Here is a 19,516-nt window from a genome sequence, read left to right on the forward strand (position 1 = left end):
CCCCTTCTTCCATGTCATTAATGAAAAGATTAAACAGGATCGGCCCCAGGACAGAGCCCTGGGGGACCCCGCTTGTCACTGGCCACCATCCTGATGATTCCCCACTAATGGTTACCTTCTGCTTTCGGTCAGTCAACCATGCCCTAATCCACCGGACAGTGCTCTGGTGTATCCCAAAACTCCTCAGTTTCTCCACCAGGGTATTATGGGGGACTTTGTCAAAGGCCTTGCTGAAATCCAGGTATACCACATCCACTGCATCCCCTCCATCAAGCCATCTCGAAACCTTGTCATAGAATTCCACAAGGTTTGTCTGGCAGGACCTGTTTTTGCGGAAGCCGTGTTGTGTGGCGGTCAGCCTCCCGTCCCTATCTAGCATCACTAGATCTCTCTCTATTATGAGCCTTTCCATTGTTTTTCCTACAATGGACGTAAGGCTAACAGGTCTATAAATCCCCATGTCCCTTCTACTACCCTTTTTGAAAATTGGGACCACTGATCTCTGGAACTTCACCCATTCTCCATGAGGCCTCAAAAATGGAGGCCAGCGGGCGTGAGAGAACCCCTGCCAATTCTCTAAGTACTCTCGGGTGTAACCCGTCAGGACCTGGCGCCTTTGTAATGTCCAATACCCTGAGGAGCCCCTCGACTTCAAGGGAGGGGTGACTCTAATCTGTGCCCCTAAGTCCCCAGCCTCATCTAATCTCCTATGCGGATATCCCCCATCCTGCTTTGGGGAGAACACAGAGGCAAAATAGTCATTCATTCATTCATTCATTCATTCATTCATTTATTTATTAAAACATTTCTATGCCGCCCCTTGCCAAGGCCTCGGGGCGGCTTACAACATCGAAACATCTGTGTCTGTTCCTCATATCAGTCACTGGATCTCCTTCCTCCTTTTTTAGTGGTCCCACCACTTGTCTCCCCTTCCTCTTCCTATTTACATGCTGAAAGAAGCCCTTTTTGTTGCTCTTGATATTCTTGGCAAGTCTCAGCTCGTAATCAGCCTTAGCCTTGTGAAGAATCCTTCTGCAATAGGCCTCCTCCTCCCGGTATACCCTTTTGTCTATTTGTCCCAGTACCCATTTCCTACGGAGGTTCCTCTTTTGTCTAATCCCTCTAACCACCTTCTTTTACATCCATGGCGGCACTCTCCTCCGTCTCCCCACCTTACTGACTAGAGGTATCGTCAAGGCTTGCACCTCCAAAACCTCCCTTTTGAGTGCTAGCCACCCCTCCTCAACTCGCTTACCTTCCAGTAACCTATCCCAGGAGACTTTCCCCAGTCTGGCCTTCAGTTGGCCGAAGTTGGCCCTCTTGAAGTCCCAGCTTCTAGTGCTCGACCTGCTGCACGTCCCCAGTCCCCTGATCTCAAAGCAAAGGGTGGAGTGATCACTCGCATCCAGAGCTCCCCTAATCTGTACTTCATCTATCAGCTCCTCCCTATTGGTCAAGACCAAGTCAAGGATGTTTCCCCCCCTCGTCGCCTCTCGGACCCTCTGTGTGAAAAACCCTCCCTCTATAGCTTCTAGGAAGCAACGTGACCTGGCTGTCACCGCCGAGTGAGTCTCCCAAGTAATATCCGGGAGACTGAAATCTCCCATAATTACTGTGTCTCTCCCCCGAGATATTCTTAGATTCTGGCCAGTCAGGACATCATCCAGGGTCTCAAGTTGACCTGGAGGACGATAACATACCCCCACTGTCAGGTCTCTTTCCCTGTCAAAACCCCTAAGTTGCACCCAGACTGCCTCTACCGAATCCCCATCTGTGCTGCATCCTATCTCACTGCATCCTATCCCTTCCCTGACGTATAAAGGCACGCCCCCACCTCTCTTTCCCTTCCTGTCCTTTCTAAAATGGTGATACACTTCTATGTTCACATTCCAGACTTGCCTTTCATCCCACCAAGTTTCTGTGATTCCCACCAGGTCATACCCTCCTATTCCCAGGAGAGCTTCAAGCTCTTCCTGCGTATTACCCATGCTCCTAGCATTGGTGTACCTGCACCTCAACTCCTTCTCACAGCTTCCTTTCCTTGGAGTTCCCAGCCTCCTCCTTCCTCCCATCCTCCCTGGTACCTGACCCCTCTCTGTAGGAGTCCTGTCAGTCCCTGCAGTACCTCTAAAACCCTGCTCCCAGAGCCCTGATCCTCTCCCCACACTTGTCCAGTGCAGACATGTTTCTGGGCGGCCTGAACCCCACCCCCCCAGCTCAGTTTAAAGTCTTCCAGATGAAGCTTGCTAGAGCATCTCCAAAGGACCTTTTCCCCATCCTCGTGAGGTGTAACCTATCCCTTGCCAGAAGTCCATTGGCAATAAACCAAGTACCGTGGTTGAGGAACCCGAAGCATTCCTTCTGGCACCACATCCTAAGCCAGTCGTTCACCTCTGAGACCCTCCTTTCCCTTCCTGGCCCAAATCCCCGGACCGGTAAGATCGACGAGATGGCTACTTGGACCTTTAGTTCCCTGAGTTTCTTCCCAAGGCCTCGAAGTCCCTGGTGATCCTGACCACACCCTGCCTGGCCATGTCGTTTGTGCCCACATGGATCACCAGGAGCGGCTGGTGACCCCCAGAGCAAACAAGACGCTCCACTCTGTCCTTCACATGCCGGATGCATGTGCCCAACAGGCAGCAAACCTCCCTTGTCTCCAGGTTGGGGCGGCACACCGCCGCCTCAGTGCCCCTCAGCAGGGAGTCCCCAACAACTATTACCCGCCGCTGTGTCTTCCCGGTGGTGGTGGGTGGCTGTGCCCTGGCCCTCGTCTCTCCCGCAGCGGCCCCCTTGCTGCTTGTCGTCCCAGGCTGGAGGTCCTGCTGGTCCCCCAAGGCCTCATCAGCCCCAGCCTCCCGAAGTGGAGAGAACCTGTTTCTCAGCTCCAGATTGGTGCCAGGAGAAGGAGGAGGCCGTGCTGTGGGTGACATACCTCCATGTCTCCGCGGCTGCTCTTCCCATGGCCTCTCCCTCAACCCTCTGTCCAGAGCGGGGCTGCTCCCGGGGGGCCTGGAGAGCTCTCTCGGCCCTCAGGCACCTCACCTCCTCTTCTAGCAGGATCACCATCTTGCACTGAGGGCAAGTGTATCCCTGCCTCTCCTGGGGGAGAAGGACGAACATGTCGCAGCTCTCGCAGCAGAGAGCAACACCCGTGACTCCCACCAAGGCCATCTCCTGGTCTGCCATTGGGATCCCTTCTGAGACCTTACCTTGGTCCCCTGCCTTGTTTGTCCTGCAGTTCCTCTCACTCGCCCAGTTCTCCCAGACAAAAACCCACTCGCACACGCACACACACACTAGGATAAAATAAATTTATAAAATAAACTTAAATTTAAATTGGAGGAAAAACAAAGCACAGCACCAAAACAAAACAACAACAACAACAAAAACCCAAAGAAAGAAAGAAGGAAAGGAAAGGAAAATAAAGCAAAAACAAAACAAACAAACCTCTGCTTCCCAGGGAAGGGAGTCCCCGGACAGCCCGGGCCACAGCTAAGGGATGCAGACAAGGGACGACGCCCTTCCTCTCTGCTGCTCCTGGCCCCCTGCTCCCCTGCCCAGCTCCTACCTTGCCCTCGCCAGTCCCCTGGCCACTCAGCGCTCTCTCCCAGCCTGTGCCTCTGCTGCTTAGATGGCTTAGACATTAATGCTTGAATAGAGATCTTTTTAACATTTATATTTTAAATGCATTTTTAACTTAGTTTAAGTGCTAAAATAAATCATAAGTCCATGTATAATAAGCCATCCACTAAATAAATAAAGAAACCACGATAGGATTCAGACAATACAACAGACCATCCTGTAGAAGAAACCACTATGGCGTGTCATACTGTGTGCACCTGACCACTGTGTATTGCAGAACATTTAATTAGTTGGGGCTGTGTCAGTTTTTAATCTAGGTCATAGTTTTTTCTCTTGTTTATGTTATCATTAGAGTTTTATATTTAAATGTGGTTTTTAATGTGGTGTTTTAATTGTGGTTTTAATTTTTTGCATGGTAATTCTTTAATGTTTTACTGCGGTGTGTTTTAGATGGTGTTTTAATGGATTGTACTAAACAGTCCAGGGAGCTTTGGCTGTTGAGTAGCATATACATTAATTAAATAAACTTTTATCTGGCAAGCCCAGTACAATAAAGGACCTAATTTTAGAAGCCTTTCACCTTATCCACTGGAAAGGGCAGAAACGCACTAACAACACCATCTTAGTTGGATTATGTGAGCATGCTTCTTATCAAATTTTAAAAGTGCATGCATGTGAAATTCTGTTTGTCTTTCAAATCTTGGAAGCTTTAATTAGGACACTGATTAGGCCCCATCCCTCTGCTCCACACACACACACCCAAAGGGGTGCCCTGTATAGCATTTGTTGTTCATTCATTTCAGAGTTAATGACAGATATCTCTGATCTGTACCCATGTACAATTTGTAAACTTTGAATCAAATCTTGGACTGGGGACTTGGCATTAAGTTGCCCCACTGTGTGTTTTGCACGTGAATATCTATGTTTGCAGGACTACTAGAAAGTGATAAGTATACCTAAAACAGTTTAAAGTCTCTTGCTGGGCAGGCAAATTTATTATGGTTACCACTGCTGACCCAATTAAGTGTAAGTATCATCAAACAATTGCCATGCTGGTTAGTCAGGTTGTTACTGGGAAAGAAGCCGGGCTAGGTCAGCTTCATCCTATTTTTATTCTGGCCTTCTCTTTTCCTCCCTCAATTATATAATGAAGTTTGAGAATTTGAGATTCAGAGATTAAAACTTTACAAGGACACTGATACGTGTATCCCATTAAGGTCTGAAGAGCTCAATCTTTATGTGTGCTCACAGTGTGTGATTTACATCTTAACTTATTCGTAGTGATATTGTGTGTGGTACTGCAGTGTTTCGTCTGTGCATTTGTGGAACATGGGGGGAAGAGAAGGAAGCTTGTCTGGGGTGATTTGATGAAAATGAAAAGTGCTTTAAGATGTTATTCACAGGTGAGCACAAGAAACTTACTGCAGTTTTAAATCACTTACACAGGTACCGAAGGCCTCGGATTTAGCATCACTTCGAGAGATGTTCCTATTGGTGGCTCAGCTCCAATTTATGTGAAAAACATCCTTCCAAGGGGCGCAGCTATTCAAGATGGAAGATTAAAGGCTGGAGACCGGCTCATTGAGGTGATGAAATCTTGCAGGGCTGTGGGGAGTTCTTTGTGTCCTTTTGGCAGATGGCTTACTTTTGCAGGAATTGCATAATTTTTCAGTGCATTTACTACCAATCTGTAGTCTGCTTCCCAGGGCATTGTGTTCAGATCTTCATGCTTTCTGAATAACTGTATTAATAAGCACCAGTATTTTAGGTAGTAACTTCACTTGCTGTGAAAAGAAGTAACGGTGTTGTCTTGAAATCATATTTTTTCTTAAAAAAAAAATGATTAAATTGGGATTTGATTAGTAGAGAAGAACTGGATACAGTAGCCATTTCTGTGCATAAGTTTTTCTTATGTCTCTAATAGATTAACAAAATAAATGAGTATGAACAAAGGAGTATGTTTGAGATAAGGGATGGAACCCTTCTTTAAATGCAATTCTATATATTTCTGTGGTGGTTTTTGTCACATAATGTTTTCTTTTTTAGTACTATCCTACACATAATGATAACAATAGCACTAGCAGTAGTAATAGCTGGGAAATGTGCCTGAAGCAAAGAAGAGTCAAGCTTCTTGCAACATCTTTAGGAAAATGCATTCCTACTTGATGTAATCCAGCTGGTTTTTACCTGTGCTCAGATACTATCTATATAACACCTTACAGGGATGTTTTTTACAGTCATACAATATGTCGTTATGCCATGTATAAAAAGTTCTCAGGCTGCAGTTTCAGGTAGGTACAGAACTGAGAGCATAAAAGGCCTTGGCCATATTTTGGGAGTATGTATGAACATAGTTGAATAAGGAGTCAAATGCATATGCACCAAAATTTAGGGAATAAAAGTTGTATGGGAAATGGTTTTCAGTGGTGGTTAGGAACTTAAATAACTGGTTGCATTTGTTTTACTGTCAGGACTGAGTGTGCATAGCTAATAATAGTTGGAATGTTCAGGTCACCACAACTGAACAGGGATAATGTAGAGTTGGAAAAAGTGCAGGAAAGAACTATTAAAATGATCAAGAGGATGGAACAACTCCCCTGTGAGGAAAAGTTACATCTGGGATTGTTTAGCTTAGAAAAGAGGTGAGTAAGTGGAAACATGATAGAGGTACACTCTCTTTCCTATAACGCTAGAACCCAGTATCATCCCAGGAAGCTGACTGGTGGGCTATTCAGGACAGATAACAACAAGCCTGGTTAAACTATGGCTTGTGCCATAGTGCCTAGTTAAACTTGTACAAAATGTGGTGATGGCTAACCATTTAGATGGCTTTAAAATGGAATTGGATAAATTCATGGAGGAGAAGGCGATCGATGGCTACTAATCAGAATGGCTGCATGCTACTTCTGGTATCAGAAGCAGTGTGCTTATGTACACCAGTTGGGGAACGTAGGTGGGAGGGTGCTGTTGCACTCATGTCCTTGTTGCGGGTTTCCCATGGACTGTGGTTGGCAGCTGTATGAACAAGATGTTGGACTGAGTGGACTTTTGTGCTAGTCTAGCATGACTCAAAGGGACCATTTGGTGGCAGACAGTATGCAAAAGTTTTAAATAAATAAATTTAAATAAATAAAGACCTGTCAAAGGATAAAAATATAGAGATCTCATAATTTTACCAAATAAAACGGAGATGAGGAAAAATGTAAGGCTACAGGATATTATCTTCAATGTTATGACATGGTAGGCATGTCATGAGTGGAGCCATTTGGAGCCAGGGTTCAGACTAGATGGCCCGGGAGGCTCCTTCTGACTTGCTCTGTTTCTCTGTTTATTTTATTCTATGAGATTGCCATAAGGGATACACATGTGTATATGGATTACTGAAGCTGCATTTTATATTAAATATGATTAAATTTCTTTCAAGCTTATTTTTGTATTTAATAAGTTTCACAATGGTTTAGTTTAAGATATTTAGAGCATTCTTTATAATGTTTCTACCTGTCACTTAGTGAATCGTTCTCTTTTTTAACTCCTTCCAAGCTTTCCTTGGGGAATACAGATGCAGTCAAAACAAAGGAGGAGCATATAGGCAGTTTGGCTGAAATGTGCAGATCAGAAATAGCAATCTAGAAATGAGCAACAGACATACAGGAGAAAAAAGAATTAAACAGTAAGTGGGGGTTGGGAGAGGTGCTCATTGGTTGAAATGAAATATGTTATTTCCCATTGATCTGCAAAATAACTCTTCCTCAGATCTTGGGAGATGAGATCATAATTGTTTTAGTTCTTTGATTCACATCCAGTTACTAATTTTATTGAGCTTGGCCAGCATTTACAATATGGATTCTTAAAGACAAATTCATCATTGGTGCAAATTTCACTGCTTTCTTCAACTCAGTTTGTTTATTGATCTGTCTGTCATCTAGCTCTTTATGTGACCTGTGCCATTTCCAAAATAGCTGTCCGATTTTTGAGACCTGTGTTATAAGAGTGATGATCTGGGGTTAGGGCGAATATTGCACAGGCATGGTTGGGTGACGCATGGGTTAATAGCTTTAAAGCAGATAGAGAGTTGTTTGAAGGTTATGCCCAGATTTGGATGACACAGAAAGCTACAGCAATCTCTTTTTGGGGCTTGTAAATTTGTAATGGTGGCCAGCTTGCATGACAGCAGTTTGTGGGTAAAATAACCCATGATAGGCTGTCATGTCATGGGAACTGGCACACTGTTTCTTGCTTTCCCTGCAGTTTAAGAGGCCTGATGTGGACTATGGTAGTTCTTCTGGTAGTTACTGCTCCTCTTCTTGCCAGGAAGGAGTGCTGTTGTCCCACTTACCTGCAGTGCAATGATACGTTGGGACCACTTCAAGGTTACAGCAGGGCAAAGTACCCCTTTAAGTGAGATTTGAAACCCAGCTACTGTTACTGCCGCAGGTCAGACCCAAAATAGTTCACTGTCTGCTTGAAAGGACAAAATATTGCTGTTGTGTGCTACCATGTAGCTCACTTCTCCATTCCGGCTCTTGCAAAATGGTGCTAAAAGGCTGTGACAGGTTAACAGCATTATCATAATTAATGATATGTAACATACCTCGTTTTTCTCAGTCTCTCCTCATAGGGAAGTGTTTCCAAACCCTGAATCATTTTTGTTGCCCTCTTCTGTACCCTTTCTAGTTTACACCTAGTTTTCTAGTTTCCACTTTCTAGAGGGAGCCATTTCAGAACCAGGAGGGGTAGAGACTGAGGTGCAGGTCCTTGACCCTGCAAGGATACATTATGTGAGTTAAGAAGTGTCCAACATTCCCGCCATCTTGCCCTCAAGCAGCAGGAACCACCCTGACGGGCAGAGTCAAGACTTCTGAAAGGGAGGGAAAGCGGGGTCATTCCAGTTTAGATTCAATGCTTCACATGGGCAGAAACTACCCCAACTCTCAGAAAGATCATTACTTTGATTTAGGCTATTTGTAAGCTGTAGTATGCAAATAAAGGACTGTGCCTCTAAGGTTTCACCTAAGCTTGCTGGAGAGGGAAAAATGGAGGAGAACAATGTTCCCAACAATAATTGTGTATCCATCAGCTGTGTGCTGCTGTGTCTTAGCTCTTCCTGATCTATACAGTATCTGATCCGTAATGCTGGTCAAGGTGAATGCTTCTATATAATTTTCTGAATCTTCCCCAACGCTTTTCAGCAGTAGCAAAGACCTGTGTTTGCCTTCCCCCCATCTCCTGGGACATCAGTTGTCCTCAGTGAATTCTCAAAGGTTTTTTTTTTTTTTCTTCAGCCATTTCCTGTAGCATTTTATAATGCGTGTCCCATTATTTCCTGCTTACTTAAATTTACTCACATTTTCTTTTATTGGACCAAGCAAAAGATCATAAAAAATGAACACATTTCTGGTGATCTTCTGATTACTCGAATACAGATTTTGGAATTTTGGTTAAGCTCAAATGACAGTCTTTGGTTTTTTATGTCACATTTCCTTTTGTACATTTCTGCTAACTGACCAACCTAAATTCTTCCCTCCGTCCTTTCAGATTCACTGCATATGAAAAAACCTCTGATGTTTTCTATTGAACCTGGTCAGTCTCAGTATTTCAATTCATAGTGCAGTTGAACTAACTAAATCTGCCAAAGTTCTGCCAAATGTTCCTCCGTGTGCTTTGAAATGTTATAGGCAAGCAAGCACAGATATCTCAGCATCTGGCAGTCATTGGAGATTGAGTGTATGCATGTTTTGTTTTGTTTTCCAAATTAAGGGGGGCCCAGTTTGTGACTGTATCTAGATCTGTTCTATGGCTGTGTTGCCTTTGGAATGGTGTCAGCATTTAGAGGGGTTGTTGAAAGAGCAGCGTTCTAAGTTATAATGAAATGCTGACTTTTAAGCCTGGTGTGCATTGCTTAAAAACAAAACAAAACAAAAATGGCACAAGCAAACATCTCAGTTCATTGTTTAATGCTGCCTCTGAAGTCTCTGGCAAGAGTTCAGCCAGTTTTCCAATATAGGAATGTATGAGCGTACCATAGTTACAGCCCAGAACTATACTAATAGTGAAACACAGTGGCATTTTGGCACTGATTCCATATGTCCTATAAATGAAGAGAACAGAGCCATAGTTGCTACACTGGGTTGCCTTTTCTTGCTGCCTGAAGAAACAGTTCAGGACATTGTCTCTTCTTCTAGATGAGGCAGGCATGGCTGAAACTTTGGTTTCAGTTCAGTTTTCATAAGAATTTACCAAAGTCTGCCATATTTGGAACACAAAGTAGTTGTGGCAGAAAGTGGAATTGGAGAACTTTGCCCTTGAAAGCTTGAACTTGAATTCCTGTGTTCAACCCTGTTTGTGGTGCTTGAAATAGGGGAACTGTCCGCTTTTTTTCATGGTTTCTTTTGTCTTTAACAGGTACATGGTGGACTGGTAGGTCAGGGTTCTCAATAGCTGTACCTGTTGATTTTGGATGATTTAGGTGGATGAGATCACCCTTCTGGGTGAGAATTTAGCACAATTTACAAAGCACTTGATATTTTTGAGACAAAACTTGAGATTTTTTTTAAAAATAGCCATATATGTGGAAGAAAGTAAAACTGATAAACTCATTCCTATTTATATTAATATTATATTTTGCAGTCTTTCAGCTTCAGATTAATGGAGGGGAGAAGATGGAATAGCTGCACAGTTCCTTTTGATTGGTAGTGTTACAAGCTGTCTGCCTGGAAGTACCCAGTGTTGTGCCTTAAATCTTTGTCAATACCTGTTAGAGATAGATTTAACTTATCCCAGACAGCAGGCGAATGGCTAATTGCCAGTGTGCGCAGAGAAAATGGCCAGCTGATCCAGATCAGGACAGCTAGACTGTTAATGGGAAATGGTTCAAGAACACATTACTGCAGTCCTCTTCCAGCTACACTTGCTGTCAGTTGAAGCTCAGACCTGATTCAGTGTGCTTAATACTAACATTCAGAGTCCTAAATGGCTTGGGGCTAGTTTATATGAAGGGTCTTCCCCTCCGATATGTAGCTACCCAGAAGGGGAACATTCTTGGAGAGCCCCTTCCAAAGGAAGTGAGGTAAGTTTTGGAATGAGCTCCTCAAAGAGATGTACCTGAAACCTCATTTATATTCTTTTTGGCAACAGATCAAGACCTTTTTTATTTTTCCAGTATTTTAACAATCTAACTTTTAATTGTTTTTATATATTCTTTTTTAAATTCTGTATCACTTCTATACTTCTGTGCTCAATAACAGCAATACCAGTTGCTATTATGGTTTTGTTTTTTCAAATTCATGTTTGTGTCTTTTAAACTTTGTTTTATTTTAACTTTTGTTAACTGCCCAGACAGCTTCAGCTATTGTGCAGTAGAAAAATGAAATAAAAGTATATGAATGATATGAGAGAGACTACAATGGCTTACCAGTAATGACCCCTTTCATAAGAATTTGCTTTTTTTGTAGCTGAACATTTTGGAATAATAACCAAAGCAATGCTGGCATTGCATTTTTCTGTTTGCTGAAAGAGTCAGTCTACTAGAGAAGCACATATCCATGTGTAACTGATTTCAGGTGCAGCCTATTCATATTCTTAGTTACTCAGAAGTAAGTTGCACTTTTCAGTTGGATCAGGGATTTGCAGTCTCAAATGCAGGCAATGATTGGTACTTGAATGGAAGTCCGCATCCACTTCCAGATGATGTGCTGCTAGTATTCAAATGAAAAATTGTGGCGGACACGGCAATTTATGATCTTTTCTTCAATAGGTCAATGGAGTGGATTTAGCAGGAAAAACCCAAGAAGAAGTTGTCTCACTGCTGAGAAGTACCAAGATGGGTGGGACAGTAAGCCTTCTTATTTTCCGCCAAGAGGAAACATTCCATCCAAGGGAACTGGTGTGTATTCTATTTTAATTCTTTGAAGTAGCTATAGCTTTTCTAGATAAATAGGAGAAAATAATTGGAAAACTTCCTGCTATTTATGTATGCTATTTCCCATAGGTGTGTTCTTATAGTGGGGGTCTCTGAGCTGGTTTTCCGCATTAATGTATGAACGAATGTTTTCCAGTCATGGGTGACAGCAAATGAAAATTATCAACTGTTGCATGGACCATGCTTCAGTTCCTACAAACAACTGGATTATTTTGCATTCATGTGTCTCTTTTGGAAAGCTTGTGGTTTGTCATAGTGCATGAACATTCTCTCTCTCTCTCCCCCTCCCTCCGTTTAACTCTCTGGGCATTTAAAATTAATTCAGAGCAGGATCTATGAATACTGCTGTTGGAAAAGTAAAGTTTGTAGGAAGCAAAAGTGTTGTTTTTAGTATAATAGCCATCGCTATGTGGCAGAGGCACCCCACAGTTATTAATTTAGCAAGCATGGTTCAGAGAGTATTTTTTGTGTAACTTAACTGTAAAAGCAATTGTATTTGGACTAAATGTTCCACAAAGTGGGCAGAAGCATTTCCACAATAATTGGACAAGGTAAATTTTCTTATTAAAATATAGGCAGTTGAAGCATCAGATGCTTGAACATATGAAGTTGCTTGATATCAAGCAAAACCAATCTGTCCATCTATCTACTTTAAAGTTTCAGGCAGTGATGTCGCTGAGGTTCATGTTACCTGCCTAGGAATGTGGACTTGTCTATCTCTATTGCTATGTTTTCCTGATACTTTGCAAGCTAGGTACTAGGAATCCTAGGATTTTTCCCCCATGGCACCTGACGCATACTAAGGACTCAGATGTCTATCATGCTGCACTTGCAATTCTTAAGTGATGGGGGGCAAATGGAGGCATGTGAAAGAGACTTCTCTATGGCTGCTATCACCACCTCCAAATAAGCAGTGGAGGTGATGTTGGTGAATCAAGGCAGAGAGGAAAATAAGGGCATCATGGGAGGCATCTGGACCTCAGCATGATTCCTAATTATTGGGAGCACAGTGGGGTTGCTGGGCTTGAGATGTGGGGAAAAAAGGAGTCTATTCTCTTTTGCTCAAAGTTGTAGGGATAAAAACAGGTCAGATATCCAACTGCAGTTCCAGAGTGAAAAGGGGCAATTTACCTATGCTTGTCTCAGGCAAAAGCATTTCCCAGTCATGCTACTTGAGACTTGTTAAACCAACAATCAGTCAAGACTAAACCTGGGACTTCTGGGATTCAAAATATTTGTTAGCCTAAAGGGTGACCTGTTGTGGTTCATATTCAAGAGAAGTGCTGCAAGGAGCTCCAAAATAAAATGTTTGATTAAACTGTTAGAAAATGGATAAAAAGAATAAGATTTATTTCCTTTCTGACATGATCTGCCCTGTATTTGTAGATAAATATTCATAGATGCTTAAATGCATCAATTTTTTTGGTAATCCAAAGATTCAGCTTCATTTCTTTGTCTGTCTGGCTTTTAGAGAGAGAGGTAATGAAAGCCAATGTGGATATAAAGGGGACAGAAAAGATCAGCTACAATACCATGGTATGGTGGCTGGGAGATTGATTGAATTAACTAGGAATGTAAGAAAAGTATGTAACTGGCTCAGACCAAAGCCTTTCTTGTCCAGCTTTCTGTTCACACAGTGGCCACTCATGTTTTGCATATGCAATAGGCAGTGCTTTTGTATTCAAAGTGCAATGTTTCGCATTTGCAAAACAGCATACAATGGTTTATGTGATGTGCCTTAGAAACTTATATCAATATGATATATGTAAACCATATAAAATACCCTTCAAAAGGATCACAGTTGATAAAAGATCAGTAGGATCTGTTTCTCAGCCATAGGCAGTCTTTTGGTATTTGTAGAGCAAGGTGCTGTGCATTTTGAAGAGGCCAGCCTATAGAAGAGATTAAGCATAGTGTGAAGTGATGCAGACCTTTGAAACTTGGATAGTTTACTTGATTTCTATTCCACAAGGATCTTGCTGGTGTCCCAGCCCTGCAACTGCCTTAAAGAGGCTTAGGAAAGGGACCCAGTTTTGACCCTCCTGCATGGCTTTGAAACTCCCATGATTTCTAAGTGGCACAGAAAAGAATTCACAGCACCAAGCAGTCTTAGCAGAAGTGGTCTGAGGCTGGTTGTTGAATTTGCAGCCTAAAGTACTTGAGTAGCAATGGGCTTTTCAAGCTTACAAAACCTCATGGATTTAGGACCTGAATTAGCATGGGTGAACCTTCTCCTTTCTTGTTTTTTAAACCCTAATAGTTCTAACTGAAGGTGAAGCATGCATTTTTATTACAAAAACAAATTCTGGAATAATAAACAGTAATTTTAATTGGTAAACAGCATTTAAATTTGACCTTATTTAAATGTATGCTAGAAAGATGTCTGTTTTATTATGATCATACCCATAAATGTTAGTTAATTAACCTGAGTGATAACCCCAACAGTCAAGTCTTAACTTCCCAAGATTATCAGTGCATTTCTGATCTGCTGTAACAGTGGGTATGTACATTTAAAAAATCATAGTAAGCAATGTAAGAGCAACATTTCATGTAAATATCCATGGTTAATAAGAAATAGAAGAGGGGAGTGGTTGCGTGCATGGCCTCAAGGTCTTGCAGTCATCCAGAACCAGCTTTCATTATTTCTGCTGGTGAGGGAAAAATGATAAATAAATTAACATCTCTTAACCAAACAATTCCATCAGGCACTTGTAGAAAAATGGTATATATATTATCTCATAAAAAGTTTTCTACTGCATGTGTTAACCCAGATATTTTTAGGCGTGGAGTGTCTCTTCCATCCTTCATGGGATAATTTCTGTGTTTAATGTCATTACATACATATCCCATATTGATTCTGTGAACAACAGTAGTGTCCAAATGCCCATGAATTTCTAACCTGTAATGTTGTGCTCTGTCTTTTAGACAACAATTCAGTGACTTGCACCCAAATCAAGAAAAGGAGTGGCCACATTAGCTCTTTCTGTGTTTGTTTTAAAGTTGAGTACAGGTGCAAAAGCAAATCTTGGCCATTCTTGAGAAGGGAGAGAGAGAGATGAAACATGTGTTGTTGGACTGCAGTTCCCATAAGTCCTAGCAATCAGAGCCAGTGATGAGGAATGATCGGTATTTTACTGCAACAACAGGGCTGTAGGTTCCCCATCTCTGTCTTAAAATGGTTGTAGGCACATGTCCTTTGGAAAGGTCATTCTCTTTTGTGGAGCAATTACAGACCATGCTGTCTACCTTTCTTACAGTGATCTAACCTTTCACAGGCAACAGTGCTCATCTGATGACTCTGAGTGGGAAGGATAATACGTGTCCAGTGCCGTGCTCTAAATGGGTGGCTTTATTGCCTTTAACCACATTTATTTACCTAGAATGTTTTTGGATCTTTCATCCATCCAAGGAGTCCTTGAGGCAATGTGCTATAGAAATAGACATATAAATGCTTTTAAAATGCATAAAAATACACAAAATTTAAAACTTAGTTTAAAACCAGGAACTCTAAGAAATCGAGAATGGCGTTAATGATCAAAAGCTCAGCAGAAGAATATTTTGTTTATTTCTGTACTGCCCCATAGTCAAAGCTCGCTGGGTGGTTTACACAGTCCATAAAAATAAATAACAATACAATAACAATATCATAGAATAAAAAATTAAAGCTTTCAAAACAGCTAGAAACAGTTAATAAAAGCAGACAATAACAAGGAATAACAAAAAAGAGGGAGAGATTCTGCAAAGCACCTGGTATTTCCCCTCAGGCCCCTGGGTGGCCAAGTCTTTAAAAGCCCCAGAAAAGGGGGCCGTCTTAACCTGATGCTGAAAAGATGACAAATTTGGCATCACCTGGGCCACAGTGGGGAGCTACTCCATAGATGGGGAAGGCACCAAGGAGATGGGGAAGGCACCAAGCCCTCTCCCTTGTGGCCACCCTCCACCTCTCCCTTGGAGGAATGCTCCAGAGGTTGACTCTATGGTTGGGAGAGGCATTCCAATCAGTATTGTCATCCTAACATGGTCTTCATAGGCTGCCCAAGGGACATTAAGGTGAACTTATCCGAAACCTCCCTCGAAGGGCATTCTAGAACTGAGGTGCTGCTCCTCAAAAGGCAGTTATGAGTGGCCACCAGTCTCAACTTTCTAGAGGGCAGGACATGGATTGTCTTTCTAATAACAGCTAGAGGATGTCATGCACTGTGCTCATGAGCCATGGACCCAAATTGCGAGCTTGAGATAAAAATGGGACCAGGGTGGTGTGAGATAATCGTGAACACAGGCACACTTCCAAGCTCCATTTTATTTGCTGCAGTTGATATAAGTGTGCCCTGCTGCTGTGGTCAATTTCCCACTGAACAGCTCTGTTCATCTGGCCCCAGGCCCATTACTCGTGGAGAGGGCAGTGTGCAAGTAGCACCGTGCTGCATATGGTTCAGAAGTGGGAGATGAGTGGCAAGGGTCAGGGTGTATGTTTCGTTGTGCAGCAGTGACATTCCCACCGGCCCTTTTCATGTTAGGGCAGAAGGAGTTACTGGCTCTGTTTTCTGCCCCTGTCAACTGCAGTCGTTCTAACAAGATACTCCCCTTTGACAAGCTTTGGTTGCCTTCATCTGTGTGGAGGCAATGAATTAAAATGGTCCATCCCAGTGGAGGGCTGTTGTGTCTGATGCATGTCTTTGAAGCAGGTTAACATCGCTGGGTTGGCAAAAGTGCATATGCTCTGTTTGTGTGTATATAAGGGATAAAGAATCTAAAGAAAAGTGCTACTTCCTTGCTGTGCATTCTGCACATCCTATTATGCTTTTAAAAACTGGAATAGAATTCGTCTGTGCCAAGCATTCTGAAAGCCTGTCCTTAGCCCATTTAACCATTTCCCACTGAGTGCTGGAATTGCCAGTACTACAGTGCCTGGGACAGGCAAAGATGAGACTAGTCATTTATGGGGAAAGCTACCCAGGGTGGTGGTCTTCCAGGAGGAAGGGGAACTAATAACATGGCATAGAGGGAGGGAGTGAAATGGATATAGCCAGCCTGATAGCAGTTTGGTCTTTACTAGGAATGGGTGAATTCTGCTTTAATCTTAGTTTTTACTGCAATCAGCAGTTTCAGACAAGCTGAGCACATGGAGAAAGAAGATGTTGTTCCCCAGTTCTCTGAATAGAGTCATAAGTGCCACAAACCTTCCACGACCCTGCCATCAATAGTCCTCCTGCCAAGACCGGGGAGCACACCCCTGCCCTCCCCCATATCACCCCAGGCCTCCTTTTCTCCAGACATTTAAAAAAAAGAAAGAGGGAATTGTTTCTTCCATTCTCTCCATCTGGCATGGGGTGGGGGGTGAACAGGGCTCCTTTTCTTTTTCTTGTCTTTTCTCCAAAGCACTGAAAAGGTTCTTGGTCACACTGGATCCTTGAGCCAGAGAGCCAGAAAAACAACGCTCTGAGAAATGAGCACGGCAGGTGCTCCACACCCACCATGTAAAATGTTTTAAGAGAAAAGGAAAGGAAAGATGCCATGGCAACTGCCACTGATGGGATGTTAATGTTTGGTGGTTTTCTTCGCTGTCAACCCCCACTCCCAAGTCCTGTGCCCAGACAGCTCTCCAGCTCCATACCTGGTCCTCTGCATTGGTAGCATTCTCTCCTCCTGCCTTTTCCTTGTTGTCATTGTGGCCTGCAGGATGTACACTTTCAGCGGCTGCACCCCTTTTTTCCATCACCACCACCACCACCACTGGTCCTGTCGCCTTCCCTTCTCTTTTGTCAGTGGCAGCTCTCTTGGCACTTGCTTTCTCTTTGGGGGCAGAAGGGTGAAAAGCACTCTCTCTCCTGTTTTCTCCCTGGTTCTTGAAGTGCCAGAGTGTGTACAGGCAGCAGATGCCCTGGGAGAAATACCTGTCCCACAGTTTCAGGTGTCTATGACACGCTAAAGATGCTGCACAGGCACTGCTGTGTATGTCAGAAGGAGGGATCCACACAACCCTCTTGTCACAGCCATGGGTGGAATTCTTCTCCATCTTGGATTAATGCCATGGTCCTGAGAATCACTTGGGTGGCCTTACACTCTACTCCATGGTGAAGGCAAGCACGGCACATTGCTGTAACCTATCACTGAGCAAAGGTGTTACATTCCTGCACGTCACTGTAAGTCTTGAATTAAGATTTAGTTGCCTATACTAGGCCAGCATCTGACAGATGGTGATTGTGAAAGCTCAGTTGCCTCTTATGAGCTGCAGTTCCTTTTGCATGCGTGATATGGTGGCAGCCGAAGGCCAGGTTTCATATCACAATGGGTACGTGGCATGCCACTTTGCCTTCTGGGTTTTTTCTTTAAGTATGAGGGGGCCCTGAGAATAGGACTAATAGGTTGGCTCCTGATTCAGATACTCACTGTGGCATACCTTTATTAAGTACGCCTTGCATCAGTTAAAATAGGCCAATACTGCCCATTGCAATTGTGCATAGGATTTAAAGCATTATGCCAGACACAATCTGAGAGTGCGGGGGTGGGTTGGGAGAGAAAGAGAGACTCTCTTTGTAATGATCTGGCACTCTATTCATGGGTCCACTAGACTAGTTGTACAAAATGTTATTTGTGGTTTTGGGAATTTTTCCAAAGATTTTTGTCTGGGTCTGATATGCTTCATGAGCAAAAAGGTTGCCATTAGGGGCATCCCCATTTCCTGCAGACCTCCATCATACACTCCATTTTGGTATCAGAATCTTGAGTGCATTTAGAACACTGGGTACAATTCTGGGCACAGCCCTTAAAAAAAGATATTGTAGAGTTGGGAAAAGTACAGAAAAGGGCAACTAATCAAGGGACTGGAGTATCTGTCCGATGAAGAAAGGTTAAAGCATCTCGAATTATTTAGCTTAGAAAAAGTTATGCATGGTGAGCAGAAAGTGGAGAAGACTTTTCTGCCTCTCTAAAAGACTAGAACTTGACGTCCTCTGATTGATGGGAGATTCAGGTCAGGTAAAAGGAGGCACTTCTTCATACAACACAAAGTTAAACTCCCATGAGATGAAGTGATGGTTACCAATTGGGATGGATTCTAAAGGGGATTGGACTGATTCATGGCACATAACCCCATCAGTGGCTACTGATCCTGAGGACTACAAGGTAACTCCAGTATTGGAGGCAGTATGCCTGTATGGACCAGTTGCTGAGGAACATGGGGAGGAAGGTCCTGTTAGTGGCCTTCCTACTGACAGTTTGTTGACTATTGTTTGAACAAAACGTGGGACTAGATAAACCCTGGTTTGGGACAGCATGGGTCTTATGTTCTTCTGTTATGTAGCAGTAAAATCTTGCTTGTCCTCCTTTTATGAGTGAGCAAATGTGTTTTGTAGCCTCATTCTTATTTGAATTTTTCCCCCCACTTCTTTTAGAAAACTGAACAAAGCCAGTCACAATTTCCCAAGGAAACGGTAAGAGTTTATATTTGACACATCAAGAAGAGTTGCAGTGATTTTTGAATTAATAATATTGGACTGGTCCATCAAAGGAGCTTTTACAGACAGTTCCATTCACTATGTATGCTGTAGGTGGCTCTCTCCAGCCTTAAATTGCGTTCTGTGTTCTTTCTTACACTTCTTTCCCATGTACTTTGTAATGCATGAGGAATGATAATGTGTACCTCTAACTGGGGCAGCTATCCATGCACTCACTCACAAACAAATTGGCTTTAAGACCAAATAAGGTATTTAGTTCCCAGAGACTTGAAATAGTTTAAGACTGAGCATCAAATAAAAGCTAAGAGGTCTAAAGTACAAGCAACTATTATGTCCAAGACTCCCGCCACAAGTCTAGCTGTCATTCGTTGCTGGAGCTTATTTTTAAACTGCTCCACTGTAGCTGAGGAATGAAAATCATATTTATCCTGGAACTGGATGGAGCAGGACTATATTAAGATGTAGCCCATTGCTTTTTCAGAGCATCCTTTAAATGCTTCTGATAAAGAACATCAAGCATTATATATTATAGAAGCAATTTAAAGCAAGCGGGGTTTTG

The 19,516-nt window shown here is 42.9% G+C and overlaps 1 protein-coding gene across 5 annotated transcripts in view; it reads left to right on the forward strand.

Annotated features, from left to right (window-relative positions):
- The window catches only part of PARD3 (par-3 family cell polarity regulator), a 592,893-nt gene that overhangs the window by 332,235 nt on the left and 241,142 nt on the right, over window positions 1–19,516 (forward strand). For 3 of the 5 annotated variants that reach the window (XM_044425073.1, XM_044425070.1, XM_044425072.1), the window contains 3 exons: window positions 5,029–5,168; window positions 11,336–11,464; window positions 18,895–18,933. In XM_044425073.1, the coding sequence (XP_044281008.1) occupies window positions 5,029–5,168; window positions 11,336–11,464; window positions 18,895–18,933 (308 nt within the window). The remainder of the gene's footprint in view (window positions 1–5,028; window positions 5,169–11,335; window positions 11,465–18,894; window positions 18,934–19,516) is intronic. The other 2 variants (XM_044425071.1, XM_044425074.1) reach the window with 1 other exon arrangement.

Source organism: Varanus komodoensis, unplaced genomic scaffold (genome assembly GCF_004798865.1).
Source record: "Varanus komodoensis strain SLA01 unplaced genomic scaffold, ASM479886v1 scaffold15, whole genome shotgun sequence".
NCBI classification, from domain to species: Eukaryota; Metazoa; Chordata; class Lepidosauria; order Squamata; family Varanidae; genus Varanus; species Varanus komodoensis.